The sequence below is a fragment of the Phalangium opilio genome, unplaced genomic scaffold (assembly GCF_054372755.1).
Source record: "Phalangium opilio isolate 3A_F unplaced genomic scaffold, DU_Popi_V2 ptg000352l_1, whole genome shotgun sequence".
Taxonomy (NCBI): Eukaryota; Metazoa; Arthropoda; class Arachnida; order Opiliones; family Phalangiidae; genus Phalangium; species Phalangium opilio.
Window position 1 is genome coordinate 1,582,094 of NW_028324228.1, and position 15,938 is coordinate 1,598,031.

Sequence of the window (15,938 nt, forward strand, 5' to 3'; positions counted from 1 at the left end):
GTTAATTGACCAATAGTTTGTCGCCTTTTCCAAAATATAGTTGAAATAAATTAACGCCTTTCCCAAAATATAGTTGAAATAAATTGACGCCTTTTCCAAAATATAGTTGAAATAAATTGACACCTATTCCAAAATATAGTTGAAATAAATTGACGCCTTTTCCAAAATATAGTTGAAATAAATTGACGCCTTTTCCAAAATATAGTTGAAATAAATTGACGCCTTTTCCAAAATATAGTTGAAATAAATTGACGCCTTTTCCAAAATATAGTTGAAATAAATTGACGCCTTTTCCAAAATATAGTTGAAATAAATTGACGCCTTTTCCAAAATATAGTTGAAATAAATTGACGCCTTTTCCAAAATATAGTTGAAATAAATTGACGCCTTTTCCAAAATATAGTTGAAATAAATTGACGCCTTTTGCAAAATATAGCTGAAATAAATTGAAGCCTTTTCCAATATATTGATGTTGACATTTACTAACTGCCCAATAATTTGTCGCCTTTTCCGAAATATTGTTGAAATAAATTGACGCCTTTTCCAAAATATAGTTGAAATAAATTGACGCCTTTTCCAAAATATAGTTGAAATAAATTGACGCCTTTTCCAAAATATAGTTGAAATAAATTGACGCCTTTTCCAAAATATAGTTGAAATAAATTGACGCCTTTTCCAAAATATAGCTGAAATAAATTGAAGCCTTTTCCAATATATTGATGTTGACATTTACTAGCTGCCCAATAATTTGTCGCCTTTTCCGAAATATTGTTGAAATAAATTGACGCCTTTTCCAAAATATTGATGTTGACATTTGGTACTTTCTCAATAATTTGTTGCCTTTCCCAAAATATAGTTGCAAAAAAACTAGACTCCTTTTCAGAAATATTGACGTTGACATTTGCTAATTTCCCTATAATTTAACACCTTTTCTAAAACATAGTTGCAATAGCTCTACGCCTTTTATTTCAAATTTTTTTACCAAAAAATCAAATTTACCAAGGATTGTTAATTGACCAATAGTTTGTCGCCTTTTCCAAAATATAGCTGAAATAAATTGGCGCCTTTTCCAAAATATAGTTGTACTCCCATTCACATTTGACAAATATCCCAAGGATTTGACACATTTTACAAAATAATGTTGAGTGAATTAAAAAAAAATCCCCGAATAATTTGACGGCTTTTTCCAAAATTTACCGTTATCAATTATCGAATTCCCAAAAAATTCAACGATTTTCCCAAAACATTTCAGTTTTTCTCGCATTTATATTTCCGTCCTTTTATCAGAAATAAACGGTTTCCGTAAGCTTAAAAAATTCCATAGCTATAACTCCGGCGCGAGTACGTCAATTTTTCACAGTCACCCTCGGATTATTTTGCAAGATTGAGTGCAGAATGCGTTAAGCGGATAGCGACTTCAATGGCGGTAAGTGCATGGATTTTAAAATTTTCAAAAATTTTTTTGACCAACTTGCGGCGGCCAAATAATTTTTTAACTATTTTTTTCGGACTCCTCATGGTCCAATTAACTAGAAACCATTGTTAGTTGGGTGGGTCACGTAAAGTGCAATCCTACCCAGATTATACAAGAGCTACGATAAACGTAACATGGTGTCAGAAGTCCTACATTCTTTCACGTAAGGAACACGCCGCCTGTTTGCTAAGCCTTGGTTCTCTTTGTTATGCCGGTGGAAAGAAGAGATTTGGTCGACGCCCATGATAGTGAGGCTGAGAGTACTGCGTCTTCACCACGTACTACATTAGCTCCACCACGCCGAGGAATGGATAACCTCAAACAGCCCGCACCTTTGGTGCTTGAAGGGAACTTAGCCGAAAATTGGCGCCGCTTTAAGTCCAGATTCATGACTTATTTACGGGCTTCCGCATTGGATGACCTGGAAGAGGAAAGACAGGCCTCTATCCTGCTCCACGTGATTGGCGAAGCCGCCGTAGAGGTTTATGACACTTTTACGGTTAATGAAGACGAAGGCGCCGGTTCTCTCACCGGAATTCTAAAGCAGTTTGAAGATTACTGTATGCCGAGGAAGAATATCAACTTTGAAAGACATCGCCTCTTCACATACAGACAAGGTACGCAAAACATTGATCAATACGTTACGGACGAGCAAAGTCTTGCGAGCTGGGAAGCTTAGAAGCGTCCCTTCTCACTACATGCCTCATTCTGGGCATTCGAAAGGAAAGTCTTCAGGATAGACTATTACAAATAAGCGAGTTGGACCTAGATAAGGCCGTACAAATTTGCCGCACAGATGAAACATCTCGCCAGCAGCTGAAAGAACTCCAAGGCGAGAGTGCCACCAAAGTGGGGTGGCGTAGCGGTTAGCGCTTTCGCCTCGCAGCAAGAGGATCCCGGGTTCGATCCCGGACTGTGGCACCGGGTGAAAATCTGGGAAGAAATCCTTCTGCGTAGAGTTTGCAAGTTCTCTCCCCGCTTGTTAAAAGGAGTTTTCCTCCGCGGTCTAACCCGGTTTCTCCTTTCCATCAAAACTTGCAGAGGTTAACGGTAATAGTTAGTATAGGGCGCTGTAGGTTAGCTGTGGCATAGGGGCTAGCCACCACCCCTCTATGCATTGTAAAGGGACCCACCTGTAAATAAGTCACGAGTTGACTTAGTGTGGATATCCCTTCCTAGACCAAGCTTAGATTATTATTATTATTATTATTATTATCCCTTCACGCCGTCCACAAGCAACAGAATCAGCGGAAGGTCGAAGACAAAAGATCTCTACCCTCGCAGAAGCAGCGTCCTCCAGCTCAGGATTTTAAGAAAGACTGTTCTTATTGTGGTTATAATCATCCACCTAGAAAATGTCCGGCGTTCCGGCATCTGTGTAAGAAATGCCAGAAGCCAAATCACTTTGAACGTGTATGCCTGAATACCGTTTATCGAGTTGGCATGTTAGAACTGGACAATCAGAATGAACAGATGAATGAAACAGCACCAGACGTGACCGTTAGCGGTAGCCAGCCCGATACTACATTCTTTCTACAAGCAGTCGAAACGGATGGTCACGAAACAACGACTGAGTGGACCGAAGAAATACTAGTTGAAACTGTTCCTATACGATTCAAATTAGACTCGGGGGCGGAAGTTAGCACCATTCCGTTGAAGATGTATCAAGAAACATTCAGTCATCTTCAAGTTCATCCTCCCGTAGCTCACATTAAAGATTATTCAGGCTCCAGGCTTAAGGTTCATGGACTCATGACTGTCAAGGTTTTCCTGCCTGACAGGAATTTCAACGGTAACATAACGCTATGGGTAGTCGACACAGATGCCACTCCCTTATTGTCGTTAAAAGACTGTTTAACGTTGAATCTAATGAAGCGAGTATACGATGTGTCCAGTACCAAACCAAAGTCAGTAGAAGAAGTTCTGGAAAAATATCACGACGTGTTTTCCGGACTGGGATGCATGACGGGTAAGAAACACACAATAGTTTTGGATCCCGAAGCAATACCTAAGATACACTCGGCGAGAAAAGTACCACTAGCGCTTCAAGAGAAGCTGAAAGCTGAGTTAGAAAAAATGACCGCCCAAGAGGTTATAGAAAAGGTCACGGAACCTACTGAATGGGTACATCCCATGCTGATTGTTGAAAAACCCAATGGCGATCTCCGAATATGCCTAGATCCTAAAGAACTTAATGCAAACATCAAGCGCGCTCATCACCCAATCCCGACGTTGGACGATTTAATTTCCAGACTCCATTCTTGTCAATATTTCTCAGTTTTGGATGCTAATTCTGGGTTTTGGCAACTTCCCTTAGACGATGCTAGCTCACGTATTTGCACGTTCGCAACGCCGTTCGGGCGCTACCGATTTAAAGAGTTCCCTTTGGAATCTCGAGCGCCCCAGAAGTCTTCCAAAAAGAAGTCGAGGACGTGTTTGAGGGTGAGTCGAAAATAATGAACTACTTTGACGACATACTAGTCGCTGGAACTACGTTGGAGGAGCACAACCTAAATCTCGAACTAGCGCTACAGAAAGCAAGAGAAAGGCACATAACCTTTAACCGGAGCAAATGCAAGTTCGGGTTGACGGAAGTCTCATACGTAGGTCACATCTTGACAGCGGAGGGAGTCAAACCCGATCCCGTCAAGGTGCAGGCTATACAAGATATTCCCACTCCAATCTCCAAGGTGGATCTCCATCGCCTTTTAGGAATGGCCACCTATCTGGGTAAATTCATTCCCAACCTTTCTGAGTTGACGGCACCCCTTCGCGATCTCCTAAAAGATACCTCTGCATGGGTATGGGATGCCAATCATGATGTGGTCTTGCAAGATCTGAAAAATGTAATAGCCGAATTACCAACTCTCCAGTATTTTAATATACGCAAGCCCGTCAATTTATCAGTCGATGCCGCTCAGTCAGGCCTAGGGGGAGTTCTATTACAAGACGAACGCCCTGTTGCGTACATGTCTAAGGCAATGACAGATACTGAAAAGCGCTACTCCCAAATTGAAAAAGAATTGTTGGCTATTGTTGTGGGATAAGAAAGGTTTAACCAATTCAGCTACGGACGTGAGATATTGGTGGAATCAGACTACAAACCCCTTGAAGCCATTTTTAAGAAACCGCTAGTCACCGCGCCACCAAGACTACAACGTTTGTTACTACGAACTCAGAAATACAAGATCTCTGTCATGTATACGCCGGGAAAGAATCTCAAAGTCGCTGATACTTTGTCACGAGCATACCCTGCTCTTGATCCTCGAGAAATTGAAGACCAACAGGCTAGAGAAGACGTCCAAGTACACAGTATAGTAGCCCAGTTTCCAATGTCACCAGCTCGAAGAGCTCAGTTCGCGGAAGAAACAAGAAAAGACGAAAACCCGACGCTACTTATGAAATATATGAGACATGGTCGTCCCGCAAAACTCCATACGGTACCTGAAGAGGTCAAGAAATTGCTATCTGTACTGCCAGAACTTAGCCAAGTTGAAGGAATCATATTAAAGGGTCAGCAAATAGTCGTTCCCTATACGTTGCGTCAGTACGTCATGAAGCTCGCTCACCAAAGCCACCTAGGTGAAGAACGCACTGTGGGCCTAGCCAAAGAAGCTGTCTACTGGCCAGGAATGGTTCGTGAGATACAAGCATTAGTTCAGTCATGTCCTACCTGCTTGCGCCACCGCAATGCCAATCAGAAAGAACAGTTGGTTCACCATGAAATACCGTCCAGACCTTGGTCCAAAGTCGGCACGGACATGTTTCACTACGATGACAAGGATTATCTGGTATGCGTTGATTACTACTCCAAATATTTTGAAGTTGTCAGAGTAACAGACACAACGAGTACAGGAGTGATCCTCAAGCTCAAAGATCTATTCTCACGTTACGGAATCCCCGACACCGTAATATCTGACAATGGACCACAGTATTCGTCTGCCGACTTCGCAAAGTTTGTCAAAGAATGGGCATTCCAGCACGTCACGTCAAGTCCCCGAGACCCTCAGTCCAATGGGTTAGCGGAGCGCACAATCCAAACCGTCAAGAAGCTCCTGAATAAAGCCAAGCATAGTGGTCAAGATGCTCACTTAGCACTTCTAGATTTTCGCAATTCTAAAAATCCACAATTAGGATTTTCACCAGCCCAGATGATGTTAGGCAGAACTCTACGCTCAACACTGCCTATCGTAGAAGCTCACCTTCTTCCCCACACCGTCCCGCCTGAAGAAGTCATGTCAAAGCTTCAGCGTTATCAAGACAAGGCCAAAGAAAACTATGATCGCCACACTAAACTCCAATCTCAACTCCATCCGGGCGACTCAGTCTTCATATATGAAAATAACGAGAAAATCTGGAACCCTGCCACAGTCGTCGTTCAGCACGACCAACCACGGTCCTACGTAGTCAAGACGAACCAAGGTAGAACCTTACGAAGAAATCGCGTTCAACTGCTACAACCACGAAGGGCTCCCGCGTTAGGCGTCCCGAACTGTGATCTTCCCACTGATGTACAAAACCCCTGTCCAGCGCCACCTACTAGTCCGTCCTCCTCTCCAGAAATTCCCAAGGATACAATGAAGAGTACACGAAGTGGTCGCCCAGTCAAGTTGCCTCGTCGTTTACAAGATTATGAACTTTAGATTAGTAAAAGTTTATTAAAAAAAAAAAAAAAAAAAAGGAAGATGTTGAAATATGAGTTAAGAAATAATGTATTATAACATTCCTATCCAGTATTACTACTCCTAGTTCTTTAGTCATGATAAATATCCACTCCAGTATTAGGTACTCCTATTACCCCTTAACTTAGAAAATTGCCAACGTGCTAGCCACCACTCCTCATGATGTAGTCTAAGAGATTAGACGTCCGTAACTTCTTATTTGTACCTCAATTAATTAATAATAAACAACTGTTAACTTAAGTGTAGTTATTGCGTGAATTGAATAGAACCCTACGAGCAGATTATACAAGAGCTACGATAAACGTTAACAAAAAGGTTTTCGCAAAAACATTTAATTATACGGTAGGGTCGTAACGGGCTTATTTACTAGTCATAACTATTTAATAGCAATGGATGATTGAAAAATTAATTCGATTTAACTGTTAGTAATACATTTTTGGTAAATTCAGTAAAAATGGATTTACCATCGCTAAGTAGAAAGACATGCCACGTAACTTTGCCTTCTTTGCCAATAGTTCCCTCAATTAAAGGCAGTACATTGCTTTCAATATACCGCAATGCCCTGTGAATATTGGTATCTCCCTCTGCAATTAAGAGGTGAAACGTTTCAAACCGATTATTCCAAGTCGCTTGAAAACCCGGTTTTTCTTAAATGTAGCGTATTTCAGAGTCCCGCACGGGCCGGCTTTCCACATTTGAAAATTTTATCGGGCCGGGTTGGGTCGGGCTTTTCAAATTTTGCAAATTAAGGGGCCCGACCGGGCTTTTTGTTCATTTTTTCAAAATTCGTACCAAACTTGATTCTCCTTTAATCCAAAATTCAAATGAAAGATAATTTAAATGCGTATAAGCTTCTAGGAACAAATGTGACGAACAATTATCAAAAGAAATGAATAATACACGACGCTAAATCAAATATGAATTCAATTCATTGATGTTATGTTAAAAAATATAAAAATTACAACTGCACTACGTGTAACGGGCCGAGTCTGTTCAATTCATTCAATATGTCGGGCCGGGCTGGACTGGCCCGGAAAACCAACTATGTACTTGGAAGCGGGCCGGGTTTCGGACTGTTTTAAATGCTGAATCCCGGGCCGGGCTCGGATCGGGCCTGAAAAATTCGGCCCGTGCAGGACTCTGCCGTATTTACTTACCGCTATATGCTTTTTTCAAATTTTCAAGACCTTGTAAAACACCCGCTGTATTGGTATACTCGTTTGGCACGAAACTCTCCTTGTTAATTTTATTTCCAAAAGTTGCCGCTCCCACTCTAACTCCACCGACAGAAACTCCGATCTATGAAGAAATAGTGAATCTATTTCTTGATAATTTAATCATTTTGCCATAAGTCTTACACGTTGCACTAAGGCTTTGACGAAATCAATACTTCTATTAAAATTCTTTCTTCCGACACTTCTTGACGAATCGAATATGAAATATAAAACGAGCGATCCATCTCCTGCTGGAGTAGTATCAAACGAGCGGACATATTTTTCGTTTATTTCAATATCTTCCGGTAGTTTGCCGTCTATAATTAGGAATTAACAAATGCATTATGCTATTTTCTATTAAAAGAAATGAACAGTACCTGCAGTGGTAGAATTTGGTTGCAATTTGGCATCTTGAAGAAGAACCATCGAGTTTAAGTTGGACAAAAGTCGATACTGTAGTGCCGAAGTGCGATCAAAATCGGTGCTTTCTAAATGATATTTAAAGGTTATGAGAATTTACAATTTCATATCATATTTTACCACGAAAGTGGTATTATGTTTCACTTTCGAGTCTCTACTTTCAAAATTTTATTATTCAATTTAATGTAATTGAACCAAAGTTAATTTATATTTTTAAAATTCATTGAAAAATCACGAAAACTCAGTTTCGATATATCAATGATTTTGTCTTGTCGAGCTTGTTCGCCAGTTTTATGACATCACTATGACGTGGGAAAAAAAGCGCGGGAATCCTATACGCGTCTCGGGTTTCTCGCCAGTCTAAACTCTGGTCCTGATAGCGTAGAGAGTAGCACCGTCTCACGTGATAAAATATATCTGTGACGTCAAACTACTGAAACTTTTAGCCTTTCATAAAAAGTGGATTTCAAATCATTTCAAATGAAGCATTTTCAAATGCATATTGCCAAATAACCAGAAATCGGAGAAATAAAAGCTAGATATTTCTGAACTCACAGAAACTAATTCCATCTTTTGTAAATAAATCAGAGGTTTTTCAAACGAAGCTTCTCATACACTTTAAATTTCATTATTACATCAACGTCATTATTGCACCAGAATTATTATTGTCACTGAGTCTAATGTATCAATAACATGGGTAAAACATAGGTATCGAAATTTAAAGGGAGGATGAAGTGGAAAATCAAGTGATCTTTAATCGATTCTTCCACTAATTATAAGACCAGTCTGCATAGTCAAACATTGAGGAGATACAGTCTCCGAATGATATTAAAATTAAATTAGGTTCAAATTTAAAGGATAATTTTAAATAAGGGCCTCTGACCTTCTTCCTTATTTCTCGACGACATGTTATCTACTGAGGACTAATTTCCATCTAACAAAGAGACAAGTCATATTCTTCTCTCTTAACCACGAGTGATGCCACATGGGAAATAGAAATCTATGGTGCATTTTTGTCGCCCTATCTCTGACGTAAAATAAAATGGGAAGAGACCTTTCAGCGAACATCCTCAGATGGGTACTTAGAGGTTTCAGGCGCTTATGCTATTGCAAAATTTATTTCCATTATTTTCGAAAGCTTAACTCTTTTAGAGCGTTACTAAAAGATAGACAGACTGATACATTACGAACTTTTCAATGAAATTCCTCACTTTTACAAACCACTTCTTCTCCGCTCCAAACTCTATTGGGCATACATTGTCTAACGGGTGAACCGATTAATGTATAATCGAAGTCACACGTGAAGGATACTTCTGCTCCTAAATTGTAATTATTGCCAAACTTTGAGCCATGTAACGGTGATCCAGGATTTGGGCAATGAGTAGATTCTAAAATAGGGTTAAAAGTAGTAAATAAATGTAAAGTCGAAAATACAGATCGGAAACTTTCGACGGTGAACAGTCTAGGTAATTCTCGAAACGCAATATGTGATGCAGGAAGAATATGTGAATCGAATTTACATGCAGTTATAAATAATTGATTGAATAGCTGCATTACCTCCAATTCAAATGCTATCAAATAATTTATGTTCTATCAAATATTGGAGTACAAAGGTTTTATGATACAACGGGATACGGACGCATGTAAATCACTTGCAATTTTCCCAGTATAACACCAACGTGTTAGGGTAAGTATCGAGACTAGTTAATGACGAAAGTTTCCATCACCTGTGATCTTACCAGAAACGCAAACTGCAGGCTCCCCTGACCATTGTCCATTTTCTAAACATTCTCTTTCAACTGCTCCGGACAGAGTGAAACCGGGAAAACATCCAAATTGCACGATATCGCCAATATTACTACCTGTCCCCATTTTTACATTTTCCCAACCATCATCGGGAGTAGGTGGTATTGAACACGTGATTTCTAAACCATAATGAATAAAGTTTGAATATTAGCGAAGAATACTTTCCAATACAGCCATATCAGGAGCAGATGACAAAGGAGTCTCGGACGCTAGCTTCCATAATGTAGAGGGCAATGGGATCCGCGAACGTCACGGTTATTAACCAAAATCATTACGCCAGTGCCACCTCTCGTAGGAAATTTGAGCTTTATTTTCCAACCAATAGCGGGGCTGCAAAGTCTCGAAAGGATATCTGGGAAATCGCGTCCTGAGCCTCTCTTTAAAAATAGGTATCGTCTGCTTATAATTAGCCTAGGCTTAACGAGTATTAGAGTTAAAATAAAGATTTCAACGGCTTTTTAATCTTTTTTTCGACTACAATTGATAATGAAAAGCCCAGCGAGTAACGTTTGTACACTATTAAAAAACTAAAATGTGTTTCAGTGCCAATTTTTTTCTAAATTTCTTCTTGAATTAAATGATAGCTACAAGAGGTTGGGAAAAGAAATCACTCACGATGTTTTAAACCCAAAAAGTAAGAGACAGTGATTTCGTTTCCAACATCTTTGTAGCAGTCAATTAATTCAAAAGAAATACGGAATATTTTGGCCCTAAAACACATATATAACATTGTGTTTCGGCATCTTTTAAAACCTTGCTTGTATCTTTTGAAAACCCGAGCTCAATCATTCCAGTGGGCACAAATTGTTAATTAAGCCTTGGCTTACCTGATTTCTCTGTTAGTTTGAACTTAATTTGACTATTTAGTAGGTTTAAAGTCACAAAATGTAGTCTTATCTTTTATCTTAATACCACCAGTTACAGCTGTTTGAATAAAGTAATTGTATTGTGTATATTTATGTCGCGATCGGATAAGACGAACCTCAGTAGCCACCGTTAGTCCGTTATTTATTACAATAAAAAAATTCCCAGCAGACTTTGGTGCACAGGTATAATCCACCAAAAGCATCGTCTGCTATAATGTCTGATAGCGCCTCTATGGCAAACGATACCGCTACAGCTGTGACGTACGCGGGTCCCATTGCCCTCTATATTGTGGAAGCTAGCGTCCGAGACTCCTTTGTCATCTGCTCCTGGCCATATTTATACTGTCAGGTCAGTGCGTTTAAAATTTTCTATTTATATCAACTCGTCTAGATAGTTTTGTTTCATTTCAGTTCACCATTTTAAAAGATGATGACAAGTTTAACCTCAGAGAATTAAGCCCTTTTATGATATTTAATTTTAGAAGTAGGAATGGAGAACAGAGCAATCTGGGCGCGCGTCAAAGTTCCGGACCCCCTTCCACGGGACGGAGGGGTGTGAAAGAAGAGGCGGGTCATAGCGACTGAGGTAAAAAAGATACTACGTATATTTTTCGCCGTCCCCGTCAGCAACGTCATCAAAATGAGCCAATAAGATAATTGAAACTTTTCGTTACTTGTCGGATGGAGGGGCTCTATACTGGACTATGAGTCGGACTTAAGTAAATACTAATCGTTCTTCATTCCTACTCCTAAAATGAAATCTATTCCTGGTTAACACCAGCAGCAAAGAGAGCCGGCGTTGCCCGTCGTCAGCTCGTTTCGAAAATTTAGTTTCTTTTTTTTTCGGGACGCCATTTAAAAAGATGGCGGTAAGTACAACCCGAAAAGAAATAAGCTCTTTTGTGGGATATACCGAACCAGGATATTAAAGGGATACTTTCTTTTAATTTCATTGCAATAAATCCCTATAAGGTTAATTTATTTCGATAGATAGACAAATAAGGATTCTGAAAATATATATGTTTTTATATTTTAGTTTAATTAATGATTTTTAAATTACGATTAAAAGATCCAAAATGCTATTGTTTTGCGATCATGAGGACACCTGGTGATACAGAGTCGAACCACCGAAAAACGTTACTAGTTCGTCTCTACCAATTTCGACGTCATAAGTCTCTTAGGCTCCGTAGTGTTTTTCCTACTGGTAGGGGGATTCATTCTGTGAGCGCAGTATGATACAGATTGACGAGAGTTCCGTCACTACGCGGGGTAACGCTGCCGACTTTCGGCACGGCATCGGCGATCCCATACGTTCGCCCAGGCTTAGTGAGTTTAAACCAATTATTATCATTGCACCGTTTCCGTTAGAACTTAAACACTGTTTATTTCTTAACGTGGTTTCAATTTTAGTCTCTCGGTTTAAATACTAGGCATTTTATTTTAATAATAAATCACAAAATATTCTAAAACTCGTCCATCGTAGTTTATTTTGCACGTTAACTCCATAGAAGCGTAAAACTCAAGGCGCCAAACATTACAACTGCTCATGAGCGGCCATAAGTGTGAAAAGGCTAATTCTCGTTCCTACTACTTTTTACTCCTAAAACGACAGATTTCATTCCAACTACTAGCAACCAATCAGAGGCCTAACTTTACCTACCTAGGTAATGGGTTGAAAATGGCGACCGACTTTAAATCTGGCGTTCAAAATTTAAATTTTTATTCACGTTTATTTTAAATAATAAATGTTTCACGCGATTTCTACTGACCCCCATGTTTTTAGGGGTGGTTAATTTATAGAAAACCAACAGGGGCGTCGGAAGCCGGGGGCAGGGTGGGATCAAGCCCCCTCGATTTTTGAACCTGGGGGGGCTGAGCCCCCTCAGAATTTAGGCCAAAAAATAGTATAAATAATATAAATGTTAATAATACCAGTAAAAATAAATAGATTTTAAAATATTATATTATTCAGATGTGATTAGCTGATCCCCGTGGCTCATAAACATAAAAAAGACCACTCCTCTCGGCAAGTGCTAGGCCCCAGGTGAAAAATATTTTTGTCACTCTCGAGAGAGTTAGGCCTATAATAGACCCCCTACTGCCAAGACAATGAACAACCCCCTTTCCTAAATAGGCCAGATCCACAATGCGATAGAGTGGCTTTAACTTGCTTTTTCTCAAAATTTCACAATTGCTATTCACAAACGTTCTAAGGCCAAAAGCTAAAAATCGTCCAATTTTGACACTTCTCTCAATTTGAGTTACTTGTATTAAAAAGTAACAGTGAGGAAGACTTATACCCCTTAATTACGAAACAAACACGGTTGACCCAATGACCCCATATACTAGCATTTTGAGACTACAAATCTATCTCGTCAGAAGTTGATGACTTCTTATCCTGGGAAGTATTGGACACTAAGGCATTATATAGTATCCATCCCTGCAAGTCAAAATTGCCTATGGCAATCGTAAAAGAAAGGTCGAAAGTTTCCTCCCCACTAGGAAAACTATCTAATCTACTGAAAAAAATCCCACGCCGAGAGGCTGTGGCACTCAAACTGTGGGGCGTGTTTAAAACTTCTTCAGCGCCAATCGTTGAAAAGCCGTCTGGCTAGAACTCTATGAAAATCCATTACAATCCGTGGGCCTAGACCCCACACTAGTTAGACCGGAATTTCTAGCAGTCTATTAATACAGCTGTTCTTGTCACCGTTTCAGATTCGTTACCTCAAACCACAGGACACACCTTAAAGTTTCGTTTCTTGCCCGCTGCTGGCGCGCAAATCAGCCTTCCAACTCAAAATGAGGGAAATGCCGTAGGTGGCGCGGTGATCGGACCTAATAAGAAGTTGATTAACAGAGATGGTTCCGGATATGGTTAGAGTCCAATACTTCCCAGGATAACAAGTCATAAACTTCTGATCTCGTTTATTTCTTTTCCCTAAAAAGCGTAGGAAAATAGGCAAAACTATACTCAGAGTAGGGAATATTATCGAATATAAATATTTCTCTAAGACTATACTTAAACTGAAAATCCATTTTTGGGCTTTTGGAAAATTTAAAGAAGACTATATTATCTAAAATTATGCTTTGAGGTTGATGTGTCAAAATATGATTTGCTACTTAACGTTTTCCATGACCCATTCCCTCTCTCTGTAATAACTTGTAACATTTATTCCAACTCTCCTCCATCCGTGTCCACGTTACTTATTTGGGCCGTTCACAAAATACGTAACATGGACACTACAAGATGTTTGTGTTTTATTACTTTTACAAAACTGACTGGTCGCTCACCTATCGGGCATATTAAGTAGTTAGAATAGATGATATGCAATGAAAGTCGTCCCGTGATTCTTATAATTCTTAGCGAAATCATTATCGGAACTTCACATTGTCCAAAAAGTCAAAGAACAAAATCTGTTCTTGAGTGGTTAACGAAACGAACTGATTTAACAAATATTTCAAGTAATAAAGAATACCAAAGTATTGAATTAATATTATTGGGGGAGAGGAGCCTCACGTCCTTGCACCGATGCCAGAGGCATATTGTGCACCCTCATATTCAGGCCTTGAAGAGACCTGTGGCCGCGGTGTAGCGTAGAATTCGTTCCATCGTTATGGAAGAGACCCGCGATGGCTCCACAGCATGTGAATCGAAGTGTTCTAATCTGAGTGAGGCGAAGTAATCGCACTTGCACAGTATGTGAGAAGGAGTTTCTTCCTTCTCCCGGCACGACCGGCAGAGAGGGTCGTCAGCAAGGCCCATCAGATGGAGGTGTCTATTTAGCCGATAGTGTCCGGTCAAAAGAACGGTGGCCAGCCAAATATTCCATCTGCTGAGCGCAATAAGGTACCTAGCCCTAGACCTGCAGGGGCCATTGACAAACTGTCTCTGGCCCTCACCCTCCATATTATGCCAGAGCTTATTTTGAACGACAGTCAACCTGTCATGCAGACTCCGTCTAACGTACCCGTAGGGGATGGGGACGACCGGTGCCGGTCCCAAGAACTTGGCCTTCGCCCCCCTTTTAGCAAACCTATCGGCCTGCTCATTGCCATGATGTCCGCTATGCCCCGTCACCCAGTACAACTGGACCCTGTTGCGGGACGCCAGTCGCGCAAGTAGATCAAGGCAACTGCGCACCAGTTGAGAAGTTATCTGACACTGGTTCAGCGCTTTCAAGGCGGCCTCACTGTCAGAGTAAATTCTCACAGTCCCCCCCGAAAGAAAGGATGTATATAGTGCTTGCTTAAAGTGAACTTTCATTTATTCGATATTAACAGCAAATAAATTTTTACGTTGAAACGGATTATAATTACCGTGCGTAATACTTGACTATGCATATAAGTTTCTCTTTTTTAAAATGACTAATGGGTCAATATGTGAAATTTAAAACCAGTAGAATTTACTCAGCTTACATAAAAAAAAATTATAATTGCATTTTGTTTGTGTACGTGAATAAGGACATCCCTGATTTCATGTCCACCTTTGTTTCAAACTTTCCCATTATTCAAGGATTCTTCTCAAACACACATAAGGCCAGCTAAAATTCTCAGCCCCCCCAGGTTCAAAAACGTTCCGACGCCCCTGAAAACCAATGTTAGATTGACCAACTCAGATAAATCCGATTCTATCCCTTTAAATATTAGCCAAATAGGTTAGTCCATAATGATTGTTTTTTATATTTCTGACATGGCGTTTTTGACTTATCCCTGAGGATAAGTCACTACAATGGTTTTTATCCTCCATTCCCTGTGAGATAGAACGTTGAAATGCAGCAAGTGGTTTCCTAAAACCCTGAAACGTTTTACTACAAAGACGTGAAACCCCAAATTCTATAACCTTGAAATTTTTCCTCCCCTCTTGACTTTGGCCTCTAATTATAGTTTAGGACTAGAACGGTGAACCCTTTTTCCATTGTCTGACGAAAACAGGTTGAACATAAATTAATTAATAAGAATGCCCGTGTCCTAGCTTCAAAAGACGGAACGCATTGTGAACGGGTATCGAAGACTGCATTTGAATTACTTGGTATTCTAAACGTTCCTGATTGACTGGCACAAAAGCAAAAAGGACGACAAATACGAGGGGGAAAGAGCTTCGCCGGTTATACTTTGCTTCGTATAAAACATTCTTTCGCTATTTCAATCATTTTATAAGCATGTTAGTTAGGTTAAAAAAAAAGAAAAATTCAAACTTACTTCGACAATAGGGCTTCTTGGGTCTCCAACCAGATTCTGTGCATTCGCTGAAATGAGCTCCAATAATCTGGTAACCTTTCTTGCAGGCGTAACTAATGGTATATTCAAATTTGAAATGTAACGCATGATAAGTTAAATTTCTTTGGCCGAATTCTTTGATGAATCCGTGTTTAGGAATCGACGGCGCAGTGCAAAATACTTCTACGAAATTAATTAAGGAAAATAGGAAATCATTAACATTTGTATTCCTCCTTTTCAAAAATGTCTGCTAACA

At 39.8% G+C, this 15,938-nt stretch overlaps 2 protein-coding genes across 2 annotated transcripts; one reads left to right on the forward strand and one right to left on the reverse strand.

The window, feature by feature from the left end:
- The first annotated feature begins 1,682 nt into the window (after positions 1-1,682).
- LOC149602797 (uncharacterized) lies at positions 1,683-3,931 on the forward strand. The gene is made up of 3 exons (XM_089860254.1): positions 1,683-2,135; positions 2,198-2,323; positions 2,711-3,931. Exons 1-3 carry the CDS (start codon positions 1,683-1,685, stop codon positions 3,929-3,931), a joined length of 1,800 nt encoding a protein of 599 aa, XP_089716380.1.
- Positions 3,932-6,561: 2,630 nt separating this feature from the next.
- LOC149602798 (complement factor B-like) lies at positions 6,562-15,855 on the reverse strand. Its single transcript, XM_089860256.1, has 8 exons — positions 15,665-15,855; positions 9,530-9,715; positions 9,002-9,178; positions 7,748-7,858; positions 7,515-7,687; positions 7,314-7,455; positions 6,621-6,740; positions 6,562-6,575 (listed from the first exon to the last, which is right to left on the reverse strand). Exons 2-8 carry the CDS (start codon positions 9,660-9,662, stop codon positions 6,562-6,564), a joined length of 870 nt encoding a protein of 289 aa, XP_089716382.1. The 5' UTR covers positions 9,663-9,715; positions 15,665-15,855.
- Positions 15,856-15,938: the final 83 nt, after the last annotated feature.

What these genes read in the sequence shown, in the direction of transcription:
- LOC149602797 (XM_089860254.1), top strand. Translation starts at nt 1,683, where the DNA reads ATGCCGGTGGAAAGAAGAGATTTGGTCGACGCCCATGATAGTGAGGCT. An exon ending in TTACGGACGAGCAAAGTCTT is followed by an intron (nt 2,136 to 2,197) that starts GCGAGCTGGGAA and finishes GGCATTCGAAAG; the next exon opens with GAAAGTCTTCAGGATAGACT. An exon ending in AAGGCGAGAGTGCCACCAAA is followed by an intron (nt 2,324 to 2,710) that starts GTGGGGTGGCGT and finishes GCCGTCCACAAG; the next exon opens with CAACAGAATCAGCGGAAGGT.
- LOC149602798 (XM_089860256.1), bottom strand. Translation starts at nt 9,662, where the DNA reads ATGGGGACAGGTAGTAATATTGGCGATATCGTGCAATTTGGATGTTTT. An exon ending in ACCAAATTCTACCACTGCAG is followed by an intron (nt 7,688 to 7,747) that starts GTACTGTTCATT and finishes TCCTAATTATAG; the next exon opens with ACGGCAAACTACCGGAAGAT. An exon ending in TCAAAGCCTTAGTGCAACGT is followed by an intron (nt 7,456 to 7,514) that starts GTAAGACTTATG and finishes ATTTCTTCATAG; the next exon opens with ATCGGAGTTTCTGTCGGTGG.